Source organism: Manis pentadactyla, chromosome 6 (genome assembly GCF_030020395.1).
Source record: "Manis pentadactyla isolate mManPen7 chromosome 6, mManPen7.hap1, whole genome shotgun sequence".
Classification (NCBI taxonomy): Eukaryota; Metazoa; Chordata; class Mammalia; order Pholidota; family Manidae; genus Manis; species Manis pentadactyla.
In genome coordinates this window covers 34,846,954-34,869,203 of record NC_080024.1, presented here as the reverse complement: position 1 = coordinate 34,869,203, position 22,250 = coordinate 34,846,954, and the positions used below count along the sequence as shown (strand labels likewise).

At 41.4% G+C, this 22,250-nt stretch overlaps 1 protein-coding gene across 4 annotated transcripts; it reads left to right on the top strand.

Moving 5' to 3' along the window:
* Positions 1-277: 277 nt before the first annotated feature.
* On the top strand, positions 278-19,972 carry CASP8 (caspase 8). Of its 4 annotated transcripts, none has more exons than XM_036928077.2 (10): positions 285-671; positions 2,883-2,954; positions 7,779-8,072; positions 11,611-11,716; positions 12,546-12,684; positions 12,791-12,835; positions 13,217-13,302; positions 15,143-15,284; positions 17,174-17,675; positions 18,854-19,972. In XM_036928077.2, exons 3-10 carry the CDS (start codon positions 7,894-7,896, stop codon positions 18,987-18,989), a joined length of 1,335 nt encoding a protein of 444 aa, XP_036783972.1. In that variant the 5' UTR covers positions 285-671; positions 2,883-2,954; positions 7,779-7,893; the 3' UTR covers positions 18,990-19,972. The 4 variants fall into 4 exon arrangements, 3 of the variants coding, with proteins under 3 accessions (XP_036783972.1, XP_036783969.1, XP_036783970.1); XM_036928074.2 differs by having other exon boundaries at positions 286-671; positions 7,736-8,072; XR_005033164.2 differs by lacking the exon at positions 18,854-19,972 and having other exon boundaries at positions 278-671; positions 7,736-8,072; positions 15,143-15,413; positions 17,174-17,308.
* Positions 19,973-22,250: the final 2,278 nt, after the last annotated feature.

Sequence of the window (22,250 nt, the reverse complement as noted above, 5' to 3'; positions counted from 1 at the left end):
AGGTCACTCTATCTTCAATTTAAATTTATCGCTCTTCACCGGCACGGTTCATTTCAAATCCAGCTCTTCCTTAAGGAACTTTAATTCAAAATAATCAACATGCCAAAGTGGTGTATTTTGGGGTGGCATATTCTGCTCCACCCACAGGTTTTTAGTTTTCACCTTGGTGAATTGTCTGTCATCTCCCTCTTCTGAATGGTTGGAAATTAGCATTGGTTCCTTTAAGTAAGAAACATTCTTGTTGGAGTGAGTCATCTCTCTGTTCTCCTGTTTTAAGAATCAAGTTTGTTCTCTAGCTCTTTCCCTTGAGGAATTTATTTTTTTTCTCTCTTGCTGAAGACCAGATTCTGCCCTTCTGCTGCACGGCAATGTTTTCACAGTTTCTCTTTTTTTTGTCTCTTGTGATTTTCTAGAGCCCTGCTGAATTCACCAGTAAATTCTGAATGTGAAGAACAGGAAGTGGCTGCGCTGGGGGAGGCAGAAAGTAGAGATTGAAAGTAAAAGAGAACTTCCTGGAGGCGTTTCCATCCCTCCTCCCCACACTGGTCAACAGGCTTTTTTCTGGTTGCATGGGCAAGGCTTAGGAATTCGAGCGTGTGAAATTAGACAGCTTAGGGGGCTTGACTTCCAGGACTTGGTGACTGTGATGTTGCAGAGACAGGGTGGAGCAGGTGAGTGGCTGGCGCAGAGGTGGCTTCTGGAAACCACATTTCCGGGACTCACTGAAGGGGGTAAATCTGGGTCCTGTCAGTCCCAGATCCCTGAATGGGGTTTCTCTCTGAACCACAGCCAGTTAACTACTTTTTAACTCTGGCTACTTTTTTTAACCTGAGGAATGTCTAGTTCTTCTGCTACATTTCTGTTCTCAGTCTCCTTGGCTGCCTCAAATATTGAACATTCTCTCTTTCTTGATGGATCAGTTTGGAGTTCCCACAAGACTTTATTTGCCTATTTATGTTTGTTTTCTTTTCTGTTTGGCGCTGGGGTAGAGGGCTGAGTCACCTTGTCAGACTCAGAGGCCCTGTGGTCCCTGGTCTTGGAGGCCCACTGACCCTCTGTCCTGGTTCCTTTCTAAGTACTTTCTCTGATCTCCCCACTCTCACCCCACTTCTTACCCCCCTCACTGGCTCCCAAAAGACAACTCTCTAAATCTTTTGATATGTATCCCTGAATTGATCTGTAGCTTTGCAAAATGTATCATTATTCTGGGTGTGTACACTATATTTAACTGTGTGACTTGGAGCAAGTAAGTAATTTCTTTGTGCCTCTGTTTCCTCATTAAATGGGATTCATATTACCTCATGAGGTGGCTGTGAGGCTTTAAGGAGATAATACAGGTTAATCACTTACAACACTGAGTGACTGGCACTAAGTACCAGTGGGGGCAATTATTATCACGTATTAGTCTTATTTGTATTGTATGTTTCTTGTTCTGTTTCTTACTTTTTGTGAAGTAAACGCTCTGTGCTTTAAATTCAGTGCCTTTTTCCAGGGCCAGCTTCCTAACTACTATGTAGTATTATGAAATGAGCAGTCTCCACAATCTATAGAAAAACCATTTAAGAACTTGTCCACCGATCCCTAGCCTGATCCAACTTGCAAACCTTTGCCAATTGGGTATCTCGTTACTTTATTTTGCGTTTCCAGCTTACTAGTGAGTTTTGAGCACTACTTCATATGCTTTGGTTATTTGAGCATCCCTGTAAGGGAACTCTAGGTTCATATCTGTTGTCCTTCAGGGTTTCTTTTTCTTGTTGAATTGCAGGAAACCTTTGTATGTTCTAAATACTGCCCCCGTGGCAGGTCTTGGGAACATGGAGATGTGGTCCTTGCCCTCATGAAGCTCATAGCCTAGGACAGGAACTAGTCTCTGAGCAGGAAGTAGTCACTGAAACGCTGGGGTGAATGCTCAGGAAACATCAAGAAAAAGGCAGGAACTACGTCCTGGGCTACAACTTAGCCACCAGCAGGATTTCACTCTGTTGCTGTGTTCTCACTCAGACCAATGGGCAGAAGCAGGTGGTAGCGGGGGCATCAATGTTACTTGGCACCTTTTATCCAGCCCTGTGCAGGTGAAAAGGTACTTTCAGATACCTTGTTTAATCCTCTGAGCTATAAGTGGGTCTCTGTCCCCTGAAAGCTTCCATCCTATTGGGGGAGGGAAAAAAAGGCAATTTCAAAGAGGAAAGGTGTTTGATTTTTTTTTCTACTTTTAATATCAGGAAACATTTGAACTGACTCACAGCAAAAAAGGCAGGGCCAATGTGCGTTTTGTTCACTGTTATGTATCTCCAGGGCCTAGACCATTGTGAGGGCCCCAGAACTGGCCTCTTTGATAAGGTCATTTGGGCCTTTTGGGAGGAAGCTTCTGATTCCGAGTTTCTAGGCTTCTGAGGGTGGGATCTGGTGGATGTGGAGTCCCTGGAGATGATCCTTGTATTTAGTATAGATGGAGGAACCACGAGAGCTAGATGTGGGTGTTAGCAGATCCTCTGAGAGCAATGGTCAGGGCCCCGAAGTTTCCAGATCTCAAGATCTCTCAGAAGGGCTCAGTCAATGCTTGCTGAATAAAAACATTGAGGTCTTAATGATGAATTCAGAAAAATCTGTACATTCCTGAAATATGAAAACAAAGTGTTCTTCATTATCATCCATTCCAACTCTTATCATTTTGGAATGTGATTATGAGGTCCATCCAAAGTCACATAGCCAATCAAAACTCAGGCGGCCGTGTTCCCCACCGCCGCCCTTGCGGCTCTAGGAGGCGCTGCTCAGAGGCCAGCCTGCTTCATTCAGCCTATGTGACTCAGGATTTTCGAAAACAGGAAGTAGAAGTATAGCTGAATTATTAGTCCTTCCTCCAGCTTTTACTCTTGTTTTAGATGTTCCTGGGTAAAAACAGACTGTGAAGAAGCTGCTGCCACTGTGAGGTTCCCAGGATTTTCTTTAATAAGGTCAGTTGGGCCTTTGGGGAGCAAGGCTTGTGATCTAGAGTTTTCTAGGCTGCTGAGGGTGGGATCTGGTGGCCTTGTATTTGGGCTTAGTGGGGAAACCGAGAGGATTAGCAATCCTTCTGAGAGCCATGGTGAGGCCCTCCGGCTTAAGTCCATGTGCTGGGGCTTTTTCGGGAAGGCTCCAAGTACAGCAGGCCTCATCCTTATGCTGGCCAAAGTTGTCAAAGAGTAGAAACCGAAATTTACATCTCAACTGATTTTGCTGCTACACTAACCCATCTGCCCACACATACCCACTGACAGACATACCCACTGACATAAATGCACACACATAAACATGCATGCACACTGTCCCAATAATTCAAGGTGTTTTTGAGAAATTAAAGACATTCAAACCAGTACAGAGAATAATAAAACGCAAGTACTGACTGACAAAATCAGAGACCTATCACTTTTGGGGTTAAGCATTTATAGGTGAAGTTAAGAATTCCATTCTGTTTGAAAATGATCAAATTTGTTGTAAATATTTTGTGGGGGTTGGTTGTAAGTTTTGTTGAAGTGTGAACACTTTTACTGGGCTGTGTGAAAACCCTGGCTGCAAGGCCCTGTAGGGGACAGTGTTTGTATTCAGGGTGGACATTTGGCAGGTTCTGGGGGAGCCCTTAATTTTCAGTGGCCATTCTGAGCTGGAGAGAGTGGCCATACTATTGTGCAGGGGTTTGGATCTGAGAGCGCCGTTCGAGTACCTTTGAGCTTTTAAGGTAATGCAGATTTTTGTCTCAAAAGACAAATGCAAGTTTTGGGTTTATTTTTCCCAGTTTTGAGGTAATTATTCATAGCACTGAAGGAGTTAGGGTGTTGCTAGAATATTGCTAGAAGGATTGTTTGTGATAAGATGAAATGTATTTGCAATTAAATTAGATTGTAGCATACAAGGAAGTGGTAGAATTGGGGCTCTGGAATGAGGTGATGAGGTCTAAATCTAGGCCCCATCACATACTGGCATGGTTTGTGGGGTTCTGCCCCTCTGCCTGCTATGGTGGATTTGTTAAGAATTCTGTTTTTGTGTTTTGTAGAATTTCTTGTTTTTAAAAGATTTTTTTAAATAATTTTAATCTTTAAAAATATTATGATTATATGTCTTTGCTCATTAAATTCCTTCACTGGCTTTTTAACTGCAATTAGATGAAATCTAAATCTTTGCAGAGAGTCATTAAAGCCTTCAAGTGAAATGCTCAGATCTGAGCCTAATTCCTCTGTGGCTCATTAGCTTATTTCTAAACTGATATTTTACAATAGTAAAAAATAATAATAGCAATTATTCAGACGCTTGTAGTAAAATGAGACAAAAGTTTTTTTTTATGTTTATATGGATGTATGTTATAAACACTTATATACCATAACATAAACATTTATTTAAATTGAAATACTTTCAAGCATAAATTTATTATTAAAAATAATAAATATATATAAAGTGAATACACACACACACACACACACATAAATATGGAAAAATTGGGAAAAGTCCACCAAATGAGACCAAAAAATGACTTCTAAATGGCGAGTTTCTAAGTGATTTTCCTTTTTCTTTTTGTACTTTTCTATACTTCCTCTAAGGAACAAGTGCTACGTTTACTATTTTAGGATCAGTAAAATACAACAAGGAATGCTCTTTTAAAAATATTACTCTAATAATTCTAGCCAATGAGCTCGTGCTCATAGATCCCAGAAAACAAGGACCACCCTGGTCCCTGCCCTTACAGAGCCCGATGCCTAGAAGTGGCCCGTGGTGACCCAGGAAAAACCCTGTGCAGATGATTGCTTCCCAGGCAGCATGACGAGACAGATGTGTGACCTAAACAAACAAACAGAGACTGAACATCATCACACAGTGTGTCCTGGAAAACCTGGACTAGAAAAGAAGCCTCATCAGCATTTTACCTAGTGTCCATTTTGGTGTGATGCAAAAATCACTTCCGAAGTCTTGTCAAATTATGTGAAGATGATGAAATGAGGGAGATGAGGTGGCTTCAGAGGACAGGAGCCAGGCGCTAAGCATGTTACATCTAAACTCATGTCATTTTGGCCTTGGACTGGTTGGTTGGTTTTTATTCTATTCTGTGGGAAAATGCCATTAAATATGTAACAAAAGCCTTAAAAGGTTTCATTCCTTTTGACTCAGTAGTACCTCTTCTAGGAAATTATTCTAAGAAAATAATCAGAGATGGACATGGAGATTGGAATTTTAAGACCATCCTAAATGTAGTCAGAGACAGGTTACATAAATTATGGTCCATTTTTATGATTAACTTTACAGATTTTAAAGTCCATGCTGTAGAAGAAAAGATGAAGGCATTAATATATATTTACAATATTATCAGTGAAAAAATCCACTGATACCTCAGAAATAAAGGGTGCTCAAATATGAGGGGGAAAATACATATACGTAAAATATTTGTTAGGAAAGACAGAAAAATATTAGGTGCTTATCTAACTTGGATGATGAAATTATAGGTAATTTTTATTTTGTAGGTATTTGAACTTTTCTGTATTTTCTAAAATGAATACAATAAACATTGTTATCAGATGAAATAACTGTAAAGGGAGAAAAGGAGATTCTGCTTTCATTTGATTATTTGGTTGATTTTATTCTGTGTAGTAAGATTTTAACAGTGGTTAGAACTGACTTAAAATTTTAAGGACATTGGACCTAATTGTATTTAACAGGGTTGGACCTGGTTTGGATCCTTTCCAGCATGTGGATGAAAATGGGTCTTTACATAGAGATTTTAATTTAAGTAGATGTATATTTAGAATAAGTAATACAGGTACATAGCAAAAATTCGCTGTACAAATGGGTACAGAAGGTAAAGTCTCACTTTCCTGTCTACCGGAAGGCCTCCCCACACCACCCCCACCCCTTCTTTCTTTCCTCTGAGGCAACCACTGAAGCTTCCTGTGTGTTCTAAGCAAAGGTCTGTGAATACATGAATCTATGCACACTACATACTACATTGTACAGATCACACATATCCAACCTTGTTGATCTTCCCATGCTTTAAATTATCTGAATAGAGTTCCATCAAATATGATTGATGGCTTAACTCTTCTGTTACCGATAAACAGCTGTTTATGCTTTTTTGTTATTTCAAGCAATGTTGCCATGAATGGCCTTGAACGTATTTTTTGGGATACCAGTGTTAACACTAACGTAGGAAAAGCTCCTGGAAGTTAATTCCTGGGGTTAAAGGATATGTGCATTTTATATTGTGACTAATGTGGCCAGATTGCCGACCTAACGTGTTTGTAGTTCACCATCTCACAACACTGCGAATTGCAAGTTTTGTGCTCTCCTATTTGGTAGTTGAAAATGGTCTTTTCTAATTTCAGTTTGCTTTTCTTAAAATTGTGAATGAGGTTGAACATCTTTTCAAATGTTTTAAAAGCTATTGGTTTAAAAAAATAAAGCCACTGGTACTTACTTTTATCTGAACTGTCTGCTTGTTGCTCTACCTGTTTGACATTGGATTATTGGCCTTTCTCTCACAATCTCCTTTTTATTTTTCTAATTGCCAAAAGTAGTCCCTTTTTTAATCTTATATCACTGCTCTTTCTTCCCAGTGCATGATTTATTTATCTTGTAATTTTGTTTGAGTTATTTTTGCAGAATAATTTAGTTAGTTTTTAAGGACATAAAGCAATCTTTCTTTAATGGCTTTCAAGTTTTCTATTATAATTGGAAAGGTTCTTCACCAGTGCAAGATATTTTTTTCTTCTATGTTTCTTTCCTTAGTGTTTCAATTTTAAGGTTAATTTTTGATCCTTCTGCAGTTGATTTTAATGTACAGAGTTCAGCTAGGATCCATTTCTATTTGTGGAAGATGTTATATCTTCACAGCACTTTAGGAGATGGGTGGTCCTCTGATCCTCATTTTATAACCGAACCCTCAGAAGATGTGAGCTGCCCAGGCCTGGGGCCAGGGCCCTCCACTGTGTTCTGAACTGTTTTGTCTGATCCCAAAGCCCCATACCCTGAGCCACTGCACTACCCGCCTCCCCCGGGGGGCTTCCTGGCTTCGATGGCTACAGCATAGTGGGACTTACAGAGATGGGTGGCAGGCTTGTTCCTGTGAAAAATTCAACACAAACACTACACTGTCCCAGGGCCTTTTATCACGAACATGGGCGAACAGAGCTCAGAGGGTGGGGAGGGGTCAGTCAAGGCTACTCAAGGGTTTCAAGGGAGGAGAAACCCAAGATCTTGGGCTGCTTGCATGAAGGGTGTCTGGGGTTTCCGGAAGCACTGCCTCTCCTTTTTTACCTGCTCAAACATGTAACAAGTATGAGGCCTTTTATAATGATTCCTGGCTGCAGAGTCATCCGTTTGTCCCACAGCTCCCCTGACAGGCCCTTTGGGGTTTCTTTATTGAGCTCTCTGTATCTGCCTGAATTGACACTAACATTCTTACCTCCATCTTTTGCACCAATTATTTCCTGTAAGAATTTGTCCTTTCCCGCCTCCTCCCCAAAGGAGCCTTCCCTCCGGAAAGGGCTCCTTCCTCTGTACTCTTACTGTGCCCTGGTCACAACTCGGTCAGTTTGTGTATCTGTTTTATAAAATGGTAAGCTACTTGAGGGTAGGAGCTGTTCTGTTTTATTTTATTGTTTCCTTCCCTATATCCACTGCAAAATGTCTTGCATATAGTAAATGTAATAGCATTTGTTGAGGGAAAATGTTACTTTTCTTTCTCATCTGAACATAACATTGTATTTTGACCTAGGCTAAACTACCTTCTCCTAACACTTGACCATCATGAATTTCAGCAAATGTCTCTATAATATTGGGGAACAGCTAGGCAGTGATGAACTGGCCTCCCTCAAATTCCTGAGCCTGGACCACATCCCACAACGGAAGCAGGAACCCATCAAGGATGCCCTGATGTTATTTCAGAGACTCCAGGAAAAAAGAATGTTAGAGGAAAACAACCTGTCCTTCCTGAAGGAGCTGCTTTTCCGAATAAATAGACTGGATTTGCTGATCACCTACCTGGACACCAGCAAGGAGAAGATGGAGCAGGAGCTTCAGATACCAGGCAGGGCCCAGATATCCGCCTACAGGTGGGCGCTGGGAGCGGGGTGGGGGCGGGGTGGATGCAGCTCTGTGGGCAGGGCTGGTGGTCTGTGTGGTCACTTCAGAGGCTCCGGGAAGATGTCCCAGCAGAGCCAGATTAAGAAATTTAGAGACCTTATGTATAACTGAGAAAAAAAAAATCTAAATCTATAAAAAACCCTTTTTTCCTAAGTAAAATATTATTTACAGGTATGCTGCAATTAAAAGAGACGCTTTCTAAATGTTCTCTCTCTTTGTTACGTCTATTGTTGCCTCTGCTTTGCTGATGCCCACATTGGGTGCTTACTGGCCTATTATTGGATCAAGCATCACTATTTCCCACCTGGAAACCCCCTCCCAGCACTCTGGATGACTATGGAAATTCTCGGTGGGAGTTTAGGCTTATGTTACACACCTAAGGACTTGCATCACCAAGTGTGTGCTGCTGGTCGTTCTGGATGGGCCAGGCTGGACCCCACAAAGACAGCCTCGCCCCCGTGGGCCTGGCCACGGCCTGGAGAACGGTGGTGGCGTGGGTCGACTGTCTTGCCAAAGGCCTTGCAGCTCGGCCTCTGTCTCCTTGGGCGGGGAGCAGGTAACCTAGGACTGGTAACAAGCGGGTAGTTACATCTTCCTGATTCTGTGACAAGCTTTACAAATAGAAACATGTTGCCACATTCTCTCTTTTAACATCCCCTATTATCAGACACTCCTTAAAGTTATTTTTAGCTTTCCTTTGAGAAAGCTTCTACTCAAGCCTTAGCTGTGGCCCATTTACTGTCTCTGCTTGTCAGTAACTGTGGCATGTGCGACATGAAGTGCCCACAGCCGGGGGCGGAAAGCCACTGTCCTCTCCCAGCCGGCCTACTGGTGCCCTGGGCCTTGTAGTCTCAGAGACCCGAGATTCTGGCATGTTCCATTCGTATGTTTCTATACTTGAGGCTTGACCATCTTGATTTTAAATGACAAACGAGTTATTCTGGGTGTCTCAGTTTCCTAGCGCCGCTGTAACAAAGTACCACACACTGGATGGCTTAACACAGGAGAGACGTTTATTCTGTCATAATTCTGGAGGCTAGAAATCTAAAATCAAGGTTTGGAGCTCCTGGTGGCTGAAGGCAATCTTTGGTGTTCCGTGCCTTGCAGAAGCATTGCTACACTCTTGGCCTCCATTCCCTTCTCTGTCTGTCCGAACTTCCCTCTTCTTATAAAGACATCAATCTCTGGATTTGGGCCCACCCTAATCTATTATGACCTCATCTTAACCACATTACATCAGCAAAGACCCTTTTCCCAAGGTGGGAATTTGGGGGGATGATGGGAGAGGACAGTATTCATTACTATTCAGCACTGGGTAGCTTCAGTTTAATAGAACTGTGAAGTCCTTTTAATGATTTTTTTTCATTAAGGCACCAATTAATCCTAAAAAACAAAAACAAAAACAAAAAAGGTAGCCCCAGAACTAGGAAAGCTGAAGCCCATCATCCCGGTCTTCTGAAGGTTGTACTCCTTCTGCTAATGGAGCAAGGCCAGGGCAAAGTGCCCGGGCCAGACAGTTACCTGTGTCTGCCTGTTGGAGGGTTAGAGTTCCTCACCAGGGTGGGATCTGCCTCTTAGAATCTTCAGCTTGCAAGCTGGAGAACAAAAGAGCACAAGTACAATGAACTGCTTATTCATCATTAGTTATTAGCCGGGAAATAAAAAAATACACTAATGTGGCTGCTTTCCATTTATAAAAAAAGGACTAGACATTTTTATTTTTAAATTATAATTGTTACCCATAAAATAAGTATCTTATAAACTATCCAGGTTTATTTCTAGACAGTGATGGCACAAGAATGCCAGTAGGTTTCAATAATGAGGAAAGTAAAAGGCAAAATACCTTGTAATAAAGTTAAGAGGGCTGGTAGCTTTTGATTGGACCCAATCTTGGCCAAACTGAGAAAGCATAAGAGGCATATTTTTAGGATAAGAGATTCCATAAGAGTAAGGATGAGGCAGGTGATAATACTGAGTAGCTTTTGTTTCTACACTATTTTTATTTTCAGGATTTTAATTTTCTAATTTAATTTTGAAGTTTACTTATTTTTGTATTAGAGTGACTTTCCTTTACACCATAGTAGTGACAGGTTTGCTGACTTACTATTCCTTTGTTCATTCAACAAGCATATCCCAAGTGGCAATCATAGATTAGGACATGATAATGCCTTCTGGGTATTAAACACTTAGTGTGTTGCCAAAGACTGGTTTAAGCACTTCAAATAAACTTATTCATGTAATCCTCAATGCATCCCAATGGTGTAGAATAGTATTATCGACAAGTCTACAGATGGAGAAAGAAAATGTATAACATGTTTAGAGTCACATAGCTCATAGGTGGTAGAACCAAGGTTCCCATTCCTGCCCTTAACACTGCACTTCTTGACCCTCTGGACTTATGGAAACCAAAAGTGCACAGACCCCGCTTTCTGGGGACCTGGAAAGCTTCAGAAACAGAGAATTATAATATGTGTTGTTACGCGATGTTATCAGCTGTGAACACTGTTTTTCCGAGGATCGAGTCTGGGAGGTGAGGAAGCATGAGTACACAGGGCAACCAGCAAGGCTCTTCTAATGAGTGAAAAGAGAAAGTTCCTGCTATTCAGGAGGGGTTTCAGGGGAGAATACTGTGAAGGCTGTGGGGTCTGTGGTTTATATTGCCTCCTGAGAGGAGGACGTCCCACCCTGAACTGATGACATTACAATCCACTCTTGATTGGCTGAAAGTACAATGTTTCATTTGCATAGGGCATAACCAGTCATAGCTGAGGTCTATTTAATTAAGTGTACTTTTTGAGTGGCTTTGTTTGATTGGAGTTTTTTTGAAGCTTACAAGGGACTTGAAACTTACATGGGTCCTGAACTCTGTCTGCATCCCTCTGTTGCTTGCCTCACCTTCGGTGTTGCAAAGGCACAATGGGGTGAATACAGCCTTGAGGACACTCGGGCAGTGTTAGTGGGTGAGGGGCTGTCTGCAAGAGAGAATGGGGAAGGGTCGGGGTTGCTGGGTGTATTTAGAGGAAAAATCGGGGGTGTTGGTGAGAAGTGGCCAGAGAAGACAAGGAGGTAGGCTGGGCTCAGTTCACAAAGGTCTGGATTCCAGAACCAAGTGTAAGGCTGGGAGAATGCTGACCAGTCTTAATTAAGGAAATGATGATCCAAATTGCATTTTGAAAGCATAGTTACCAAAATCAAAAGTTCTTTCTGTTGCAACAAGATCTTGACTTTATAATAAAGGACAAAGGAAAAATATGATTCATTTACCTGAATTTAACTGAATGACAGTTAGTGGAACTTCAAATTCCTTTAAGGGTGGAAGAGTTGGACTTGAGTCAGTAGTTCTGTCACTACACCAGCCCCTTTCCAAGGACTCAATCCATAAATCATTGCATTAGCTAGGTTTATTTTAAAAGGAGCCCATTGGAATCCAGTCCACTGTGACTCTATGTATAAAATAGGTAATTATTTAAGAAAGCATTTCTAAAGTGTTTCCATTTATCACCACAGGGTCATGCTTTTTCAGATTTCAGAAGATGTAAGCAAACTGGAATTGAGGTCCTTTAAGTTTCTTTTGAGCCAGAAGATCTCCAAATGTAAACTGGATGATGACATGGTAAGACCTGGTGTCTCACCAAGATTTTCTCTTGGAGATGAGTCAGCCAGTGGGGATTTCTGAGACTGAAGAGAGGGCTAATGCAGTCAAAGCCACCAGGATTCTCACCTTTTAACCAGGGGAGAAGCAGAAAGCTGTCAGGCATGAGTGATATAGATAGGATTCCTTTGTATACTATGAAGTGCTACTCACATTGTCAGGAGCAGGGCAGAGTTGGGAGCAAGAAGAAGGCTGGTTGTGGGGACAGAGACCAATGTTGGACTCTGCAGAGCCATTTTTCCTGCTTTCCCTGTCTCTGAAACAACCTGGGACCTGAAACTGTGTTGTGTGTGTGTGTGTGTGTGTGTGTGTGTGTGTGTCTGCCTGTGGTGTGGTGTAGTGTGTTTGTGTGTGTCTGCATGTGTGTGAACTCAGGTCTGGAGATGGACTGGGTGCCACAGGCACTGTTGGGCGTGAGGCAGTCCCTGGGGCTGCTCTTGTGGGGGCAAGGCTGCTGTGTCTCAGCCGTGCACACTGGGCTCCATCCCAGTCTTCACATAAAGGTATCCACAGGCGGTTTCAATGCAGGGCCTGGCACCTGGGGACTGGGGACTGGGGGATGTATGATGTGGCTTCTCCTCCATCTTCTCTTTACTGTTTTTCTGGGCCAGGAAACAGACTTGCTTCCCTCATAGTCCACTGAATTTATAAGACCAGGATGTCCTCTCAGAGGGTCAGCTTGGGAAGCTAGTGTGGGCCCTTGGTTTGGAGAAAGTAGAAGTAAAAAAAAAGCTAAGTTAAAGCAAATATGGCTCAATCCAGTCTTGAACTTTATTTCTTCTCCCTCTAGAACATGCTTGACATTTTCATAGAGATGGAGAAGAGGGTTATTCTAGGGGAAAGAAATTTGGACACCCTGAGAAAAATCTGTGACCAAGTCAACAAGAACCTGCTGAAGAAAATCAATGACTATGAAGAATTGAGCAGAGGTAGAAATACCCTGACAGCTGTACCTCAAGAGTATGCATTCTTAAATCAACAAATCCCTCTGTCACAGTCCTTTCTAATCTGTGTGTGTTTCTTTTTTTAACTCAGAAAGAAGAATGAGCCTTGAAAAAAGTCCAGATGAACTTTCCAATGGTAATGCTTAAAGCGGTATTTTCAGGATTTATTTAATTTACTCATTGCCTCCTCTCTACAACTTTGTAACAGCATCCAAATCTTAATGGCCCTCATGTCATTCTCCCAATGTCAGGAGGAAGGCTCAGTGCCTACTTGCCACCTTCTCAACACATTGAAAGATGTAAAAATAGTTGTCAAAAGAGTCAGAACCTGCAGCCCCAAGCCGACAAGTCTGAAGTAGGTGCAGAGTTAGTAATAAGATTTTTACTTATTCTGTGGACAGCAAGGATACTGTGTTCAGGGCAGTCTGTGAATTTTCAGTTTAAAAAGGACCTTATTTTGTCCTCTGTGCTACATGTTTCTTTACCAGCATATCTTCCCTTCTGTGTCTCATTCCAGATCTGCCTCAATTTTTCATGAAGGAAGCATTAGTTGAAGAGCTGCCAATGTCAGACTCTCCAGGAGTACCAGACAGTGAGTCCCAGGTTTGTGGAAATGCCGATTCTTTGTTCTCTTTGCATTGCAGATTCTACTTGTTACATTCCCGAGCCCTGTTAGCTTCCAGGGAAACTAACAAGGGGCAGAAACTCATAGACAATAGTGAGAACTGTAGAAGAAATTCACAAAAGGACACGTTTAAAATGTGACTTTTTAATTTAAAAAATATGGTCTCTGTGGTTTCCTATGCGTTACATTTTTATTTGAAAGACGAAGACAAAGGCATTGGAAGTGCCACGTGACTTCAGTTAATCCTTGATTTTCTGACGGAGATCCTGATAACCTGCTCGGGAGCCCACTAATAAACGGTGTCTCTCAAGCTCAATTTCAGTTCTCCCCCTGGATGCGTAACAGTTCGGGGTTTCTTCTGGTTCCCACCCCGCAGAGGAGTACATGGGCTAATGAGTCAGAAGCCTCCTACCTGATCCTTTCAGCGGCTGCACCTGCTTCAGCGAGAGAGGGCTTCGGGGAAAGCGTCCATCCAGCGGGACTGGAAAAAGAAAAGCCTGTTCTTTCGGCTTGGCGTTTCAGAACGGTTTCTCCTTGGGTGTAGGCAGCAAGCGCTCATGATCTGGCTGCGTCTGCACTCTCGTCCCAGTGAGCCAGCCAAGAATTGTCCCTCTAAGACACGTTCACTTCTGTTTATGTAACTTTCAACAATTCACCAACACTTCCTGACTCAGTAGCCCATTTCTCCTCTGGGAACCAGAAGAAACCCTGAACACTTATGTGTCCAGGGGGAGAACTACAATTAAGCTTGAGAGAGACCGTTTACTAGTGGGCTCCTGAGCAAGTTATCAGGCTCTCCGTCAGAAAATCAAGGATTAACTGAAGTCACGTGGCACTTTGCAAACCCTGCAAGCGTCTTCCCCCACTGAGCAGCTAATCATACAGAGAGAGAGAGAGAGAGAGAGAGAGAGAAGAGGGGAGAGGGGAGAGGGGAGAGGGGAGAGGGGAGAGGGGAGAGGGGAGAGGGGAGAGGAGAGAGAGGAGAGAGAGGAGAGAGAGGAGAGAGAGGAGAGAGAGGAGAGAGAGGAGAGAGAGGAGAGAGAGGAGAGAGAGGAGAGAGAGGAGAGAGAGGAGAGAGATTTGGCCCTTTAGCCCAGAGCCCTTTTCGCACCTCAAGGAGCTGCAGGGATTTCTCAATAAAATCTGAGTATCTCAGAACTGAAACAGCTGGGGGAGAAGCGGGAGGACAGGGCCGACTCTGACTGACAGTGTATTAAAGGCTGCATACTGTAGCCTGCAGCACAGCTCTCTTCTACAGGCGCTGTGGTCCTGAACGCCGAATTCAGTCAGCAGTTTTGAAAATCCTGGGGCTACACTATGTCATATGTGAAGGGCAGGCTCTCAGCTGTTATCCGAGAAGCCTGGATGAATTGGGTACATGGCCAAGGGAATCGCGAGGTCACGGAGGGGCAGCCCAGAGGCAACACTAAGACATTCATTCACTCAGCAGCTCCTGACTGAGCTCTCATCAATTAATAAATCCTAGTTCCTGGCACAGGTGTTACCTCCCTTGAACAGCGCCGAGAACAGTGAAAATATATTATGAGGACAACAATATCAATATAGTGCAAAGTGCTTAGGAGGCCCAGGTACTGGGACACTGACTTAAACACTAATTGTGGGGCAGAAGCCTAGGGATGCCGAATGAGAGGAATGGTGGAAACTAGTTGTCAGACAGCTTCTAGTTGGGGTGGAGCCAGTGAGCGTGTGCTTGTGTCCCAGTTTGGCTAAGGGAACAGCCTAATCTCCTCTGAAGGAGTTGTTTGTTCACATCTCAAGTGTTTGACCCACAGAGTCAGCTGGATTTTTGTTTTCCAGGTATCAATCGAAGTTTACCCGATGAAAAGCAAACCGCGAGGATATTGTTTAATCTTCAACAATTATGATTTTAGTATAGCACGAAAGGATGTGCCCAAACTTCAGAGCATTAAGGACAGGAATGGAACACACTTGGATGCAGGTACAGTGGAAGTCAAAAGAGAAGTGAGATATTTCTAATTCCTATGTTTTTATCAGAAGGGCAAAACAAAAGCTGTACCAACAAGGCCATGTTTTCAGAAAATGGATATGACCGTATTTCCCTGTGGAGGTGAAGAGCATTCTTACATATTTGCTAGTTTTCTGCTTTTGTCTTTTTTTTAATTAATTTTTTGTGATCAAAGCAATGTATATATAAAGATAAAATACCAAATGTTGCTAAAAGGCTTATAGTAAAAAAAGCAACAATAAGCTTTGCCTTTAATTCAGCTAAATAAATAGTGCTTCTGAAGAATGTGTTAGGTATCATGTGAAAACACTGCCTTGGAATCAAGACCACTTATAGAAATTGCACTTACCAAAGTTGGGCTATGAGTACTGCAGAAATTGTGAGTCCTTATTAGGAAACACATTTTCAAATGCTAACCTGGTCAGAAATTCTTTAAGGCTAAGATTGAGAATTTACAAGTTAAATGAAATAATAATTTGCAGCATATGTGCATCAAAATGGCTACAACTGAAGTTAAATGAAATAATAATTTGCAGCACATGCACATCTAAATGGCTACATCTAAATGGCTACATCATTTCGAAAGACATACATTCCAGATGAGGCTGACTTTCTGTTGGGGATGGCCACTGTGAACAACTATGTTTCCTTCCTATGTATCCTTCTAGTAATAGAAATAATCCAGCCCAACCATTGTGACATAAAGAATTTTTATTTGACCAGAGAGTTTTTGAAAATGGTGTTTCTGAGTCATAACTTCAGGTAATGACTAATTTTTTTAATTGAATAAAGTTTAGAAAATTAATGTAGGCTGATTTTTATCATCAGGACTCTGTTAATGGTGTCTGTTAACATTTGCTTATTCAAGTGAATCTATTCTAAGATTTTAAAAAGCAACAAAGGTTAAATCCATTGACTACATAATTCATCATCACACATCTTGGTATCGAAGAAATGGTTTCAGGCCTTTGATTTCCATTTATTTACTATTAAAAATTTTTTATTAAAATAATATTTGATTATATTTCCGGCCTTTTGGTCAAAGGGCATAAAGTTGTAGTTATGTAGCATGAATAAATCTAGAGATCTAATGTATAGCTGATGACTACATTTAATAATACTGTGTTGAATACCAGAAACATACTAGGAGAGTTTATTTCAGTTGCTCTTGTCACAAATTTCACCCAAAAAGGTAACTGTGAGAAGATTTATTATTAACTTGATTTTAGTAATCATTCCTCTATGTATACCATCCTGTTGTACACCTTAAATGTGTACTTTTTTCTTTCTAAAGAGAAAGAATTAGATAGGCAGCCTGAAAAATTTGAAAGACTGACTAGATCTATAAGAGCATTTGGGGCAAAAATAATGTTGAGCATATAGAAAACAAAGCATTGAAAAACTAGTGCAATTACTGATTCTAGGAAAGACAGTTTAATAAGAAAGGCATAACTAATGAATATTAGGTTTATGTAGTACTAGTAATACAAATGTTACTACTGAAGTATGGATCTTTTATCTGAACATTTTTTGGGGATTTTTTTTCTGATTATGTTAGTAAGTATTTTTTACGCTGGCTCAGTAGTAAGCCTAAATAATAGCTTGCCCATAATGTAGACTAGTTGAGAAAAGACAACAGTCCAGCAATAGCACCCTCCCCTTTCTCATTCGTCTCTGGACTGGGAAATGTTTTCAGCTATTGGCCGTAAATATCAGAAGCCTATGGAATCCAGCCACTAATACAGAGGGTCTTGTTAAGTTCTGGTTCAAATTCTTATCCGATCAGTGTTCCCTCTAGCTCTGGGCTTTGAGGTTTGGGAATTATTCTGGTAAAATATGACTTTTCTTCTTTCACTTTTCAGAGGCTTTGAGTAAGACCTTTAGTGATCTCCATTTTGAGGTAGTGTGTTACGAAGACTCCACAGCAAAGGAAATCCGTGAGATTCTAAAATCCTACCAAAAGATGGACCACAATAACAGGGACTGCTTCATCTGCTGCATCCTCTCCCATGGAGACAAAGGAATCATCTATGGCTCTGATGGGCAGGAAGCCCCCATCTATGAGCTGACCTCTTACTTCACTGGCTTGCGGTGCCCATCCCTTGCAGGCAAACCCAAAATCTTTTTTATTCAGGCCTGTCAAGGGGATAACTTCCAGAGAGGTATAGCTGTTGAAACTGACTCAAAACAGAAGGAAGACTGTTTAGAAATGGACTCATCATTTCGAAAGAAATACATTCCAGATGAGGCTGACTTTCTGTTGGGGATGGCCACTGTGAACAACTATGTTTCCTACCGAAACCCCTTGGAGGGGACCTGGTATATCCAGTCACTTTGCCAGAGCCTGAGAGAAAGATGTCCTAGGTAATATTTGCCTACTCAACCTTTCATTTATCTCTAATTATCTAGCTGTGGATCACATAGCTGTACTTCCCAGTTCAGTTGCAAAGTGGGAGAGAGGACAAGGGTTGGCATCTTTAGTTCATGGATGGAAACAACTCAGATTCTACTCCCCTAGGAGTTTCCTTTATTTAGCACCTCAGAGGACAAAGTGTCATAGAGCTGGGAAGGATGGTAGAGGCATGGAGTCCAGCTTTGTCTTTAGGCAGAAACATGACTGAACTTAACTAGTTTTGGAAGTCATCTAAGAAAGCAGTAAGACTCCTCCAACTCTGTCAAAGGTCTTATAATAGTAACCAACCTCATTATATTGTGGGAAATAAGTGCCAAAGAGTAGAAACCCTTTCTATTCCCACTGATTTGGCCTGAGAAGCCACAAAATGTGGGAAAATATCCTTCCTTTATTTATTGTATTCTACGCTTCTTTAGTTAAATGGTTTTGTATTCACAGTTCACCCAAATGCACACACACTGACAGGTGAATAGTAAGGAATTTTCTCTGGGTTCCTTCTAGTTCTAAATCATTATGCTTTAAGCATAGGAAAGTGAGAATTTCCCATGACAGATAATGAAGTGAACCATAACATCAACACTATGTTTTCATTTTGTGGCACAGACCATGAATCCTGCAAGGCTCTGAGGGTCAGGTACAGAGGTAGCTGAACAGGCTGCCTGACTAACCTGATGAGAGGCTGCTGAGGAAGGGGTGGAGTGGCTGCAGGAGACATTTGATTTGCACTTGCCTGAAGTTTGATTGCATCATAGATGAATGCACAGAAGCAATTCAATTTGAGGCAGAGGATGTTGGAGGGCATTGAGGCAGTTATGGGGGCCAGGGGGAGTGACATAGTACATGGAGCAGAATGAGGTACAAACATGTCAGAGGGGAAAGAACTCAAGTCTGGTGACAACACAGGCTTCTGATGGTCAATAGTGATCTCAAGTAAACCAAAGTTAAGTTATTAGGCTCTCAGGCCACTTTTTTTTTTATCTGGAAAAGCATTGGTAGGTCTTGGTTTAGCAACTTTTTTCAAATGCCTGATGTCCTGAAGGAAAGAACTGTCAGGGAGCACAGTAGACCAACGTGTTTACCAGTTGGTTGCCCCCTACAGAGGATCACGATGTTATGTTGTGTTTTGCAGGGGTGAAGACATTCTCGCCATCCTGACCAAAGTGAACTTCGAAGTAAGCAATAAGGATGACAGGAAAAACATGGGGAAACAAATGCCACAACCCACTTTCACACTGAGAAAAAAGCTCTTCTTCCCTCTTCATTGATGCTGCTGTTTAGTTGCATAACACTATGCTTAATTTGTTTGTTACTAAAATGTTGCTGTTTTGCTTTTTTTGGGGGGGGGATGGCAGGAAGGGGAGTCAGGGCAATCTAATGCATAAGAAGACTCCTCTTAGGAAGTCAACGTCACCGAAACAATGCATTCTGTGTGAATACTTTCCTTTTTCCACCCCCTTTCTGCCTTTGGGAACTTCTCCCTTTCTGCAGCTTGGTGGATCTCCCGCCTGTTACTAGATGGGATGCTGCCCAATTCTTGAGTCACTGAAGGAGCTAGCTTTACTCAGTTGGATTTTTGTTGTCTGACAGTATGCAGGGGAATGCCAGGGACTCTTCTAAAAGGTCAGTGAGGAGGACTTTTGTGATACAACCCAGCTAAATAAAAAAACCCTCATGTGCTGAAGTCCCACATCAAGTGTGCTCTCTGCTGTGAGCGTGATAAGCCCTCTCAGAAACACATCAGGCCTCTCCTGAGAGCAGTGATGAGAGGAGGTGAGGAGATTCTGCTTTCCACTGCTGAAAGGCAGCATGGCTCTGTGTGGGCCTAGACTTCACAAAACCCAGGGATAATTCTTGTTTTTATTATTCGTAAGCACATCATGAAACACATTTTTTGGAAAGGATTGATGTTAACTGAATATTAATTTTGTTGCACTTCTGGTCCCTCCCTGTCCAAGTCATCCTTTACACTAATTTGTTTCTTTAAAACAGTAATAAAAAAATATAATTTCTTATGTAAAAAATCTTTAAAAATTCAAAATTCTCTATACATTCTTTATAATCTGTTTCCAAACTCTCTTTTAAGCCTTTCTCTTAAATCTCTAGAATATATACAAGCTTCTGTACCAAGGAACAGATCTGCTTTTCTGCTAATATTGCTGTGCTCCTGTCATGCAATTGCACTTGCCTTTTATGTACTCAGTTTGTTCTAAATCTTTATGCATTATCATTAAAAGCTATTTTGTAAGAATATATATATATTTTTTTAGATAATTATTTTTTATTGAAGGGTAGTTGACACACAGTATTACATTACATTAGTTTGTACAACACAGTGATTCAACATTTATATACATGATAATTCTAGGTACCAGCTATCACCATACCAAGTTGTTACAATATTTTGACTATATTCCTTATGCTATACATTACATCCTGGTTACTTATTTATTTTACAATTGGAACTGTGTACTTTTTTGTTGTTGTTGTTGTGAGGGCATCTCTCATATTTATTGATCAAATGGTTGTTAACAACAATAAAATTCTGTATAGGGGAGTCAATGCTCAATGCACAATCACCCCAAGCTTAATTTTCGTCAGTCTCCAATCTTCTGAAGCATAACAAACAAGTTCTTACATGGAGAACAAATTCTTACATAGTGAATAAGTTACATGGTGAACAGTACAAGGGCAGTCATCACAGAAACTTTTGGTTTTGCTCATGCATTATGAACTATAAACAGTTCAAATATGAATACTCATTTGATTTTTCTACTTGATTTATATGTGGATACCACATTTCTCTATTATTATTATTTTTAATAAAATGCTGAAGTGGTAGGTAGATACAAGATAAAGGTAGAAAACATAGTTTAGTGTTATAAGAGAGCAAATGTAGATGATCAGGTGTGTGCCTGTAGACTATGTGTTCATCCAAGCTAGACAAGGGCAATAAAACATCCACGTATGCAGAAGATTTCTCTCAGAACAGGGGGGGTGAGGTTCTAAGCCTCACCTCTGTTGATCCCCAATTTCTCACCTGATGGCCCCCCTGCGACTGTGCCTGTCTTAGGTTGTTCCTCCCTTGAGGAATCTTACCCGTCTCTGGCTAACCAGTCATCTTCCGGGGCCATACAGGGAAATGTAAAGTTGGTAAGTGAGAGAGAAGCCTTATTGTTTGAAAAGGTTAGCTTTTTACTTCTTTGCATATTTATGCCCTGTGGCTTCTATGCCCAGCATTTGTCTTGAGGTATCTTTACCACTTGGAAGAATTGTGATACTCGGTAAATTTGATATGAGGCACGAATTCTATTTAAGGGTTGTAATTAGGAAGGAAGAAGAAAAGCTATAGAAGTAGCAGGCGGAAGAAAACATGGGAAGATTGATTATTTCTTTGACATCTTGTAGAGTAACTTCAGCATGTATAGGTTTTAAACTACTACTTAAATTGCGCACATACATTAACATAATAGGAGTATAGTTACATAACCAAAGCATACCTGTAATTACCAGCCATCTCCAGTGAAACCAATAAAACCAGTTAGGCACCTTAGGCATTTGTGAAAACTTATCTATGATATGGTGGATATTGTCCAACTGAGCTTGAACTATCTGAGAGAAATCAGACAAATTAAAACAACCCATTCCTGGGGACTGTTCACATCCCATATGTTCTTTTAAGAGTAAATAGTCTGTAGTTGTAAGATTTTGGAGCGCTACAATTTGCACTTCTCCTAATTCTTGGTTGAGTTCCAACAGTACAGATCCAGTCAAATTTGTTGTTTTACTGTATGCACAGGCCAGCTTAGATATCTCCTTCCTCATTCCCATGGCAAGTCCAGGAACTGGTGGGATGAGTGCATCTACAGCTGTAGCAGTGTGTGGGTCTTTGTTGGGGTTTTTGGATGATCATCTTCTGGCATGAGTCTTCCAGAGAGTGCTGATGTTATAAGTTCTTTTTCATATCGTATCTTAGTTCATTTTCGGCGTTGCCCAATTAGGCTTTGATTCTCTGTATAAACACAAACAGACCCTTTGCCTACACTTTTATATGCCCTTTATACCCTTGTGTAGGACTCATTGGAGGTCTCCACACAGGAACTGCCTTTTTTTTTGGTATCATTAATCTACACTTACATGACGAATATTATGTTTACTAGGCTCTCCCCTATACCAGGTCCCCCCTATAAACCCCTTTACAGTCACTGTCCATCAGCATAGCAAAATGTTGTAGAATCACTACTTGCCTTCTCTGTGTTGTACAGCCCTCCCCTTTCTCCCACCCCCCCATGCATGCTAATCTTAATACCCCCTTCTTCTCCCCCCTTATCCCTCCCTATCCACCCATCCTCCCCAGTCCCTTTCCCTTTGGTACCTGTTAGTCCATTCTTGAGTTCTGTGATTCTGCTGCTGTTTTGTTCCTTCAGTTTTTCCTTTGTTCTTATATTCCACAGATAAGTGAAATCATTTGGTATTTCTCTTTCTCCGCTAGGCTTGTTTCACTGAGCATAATACCCTCCAGCTCCATC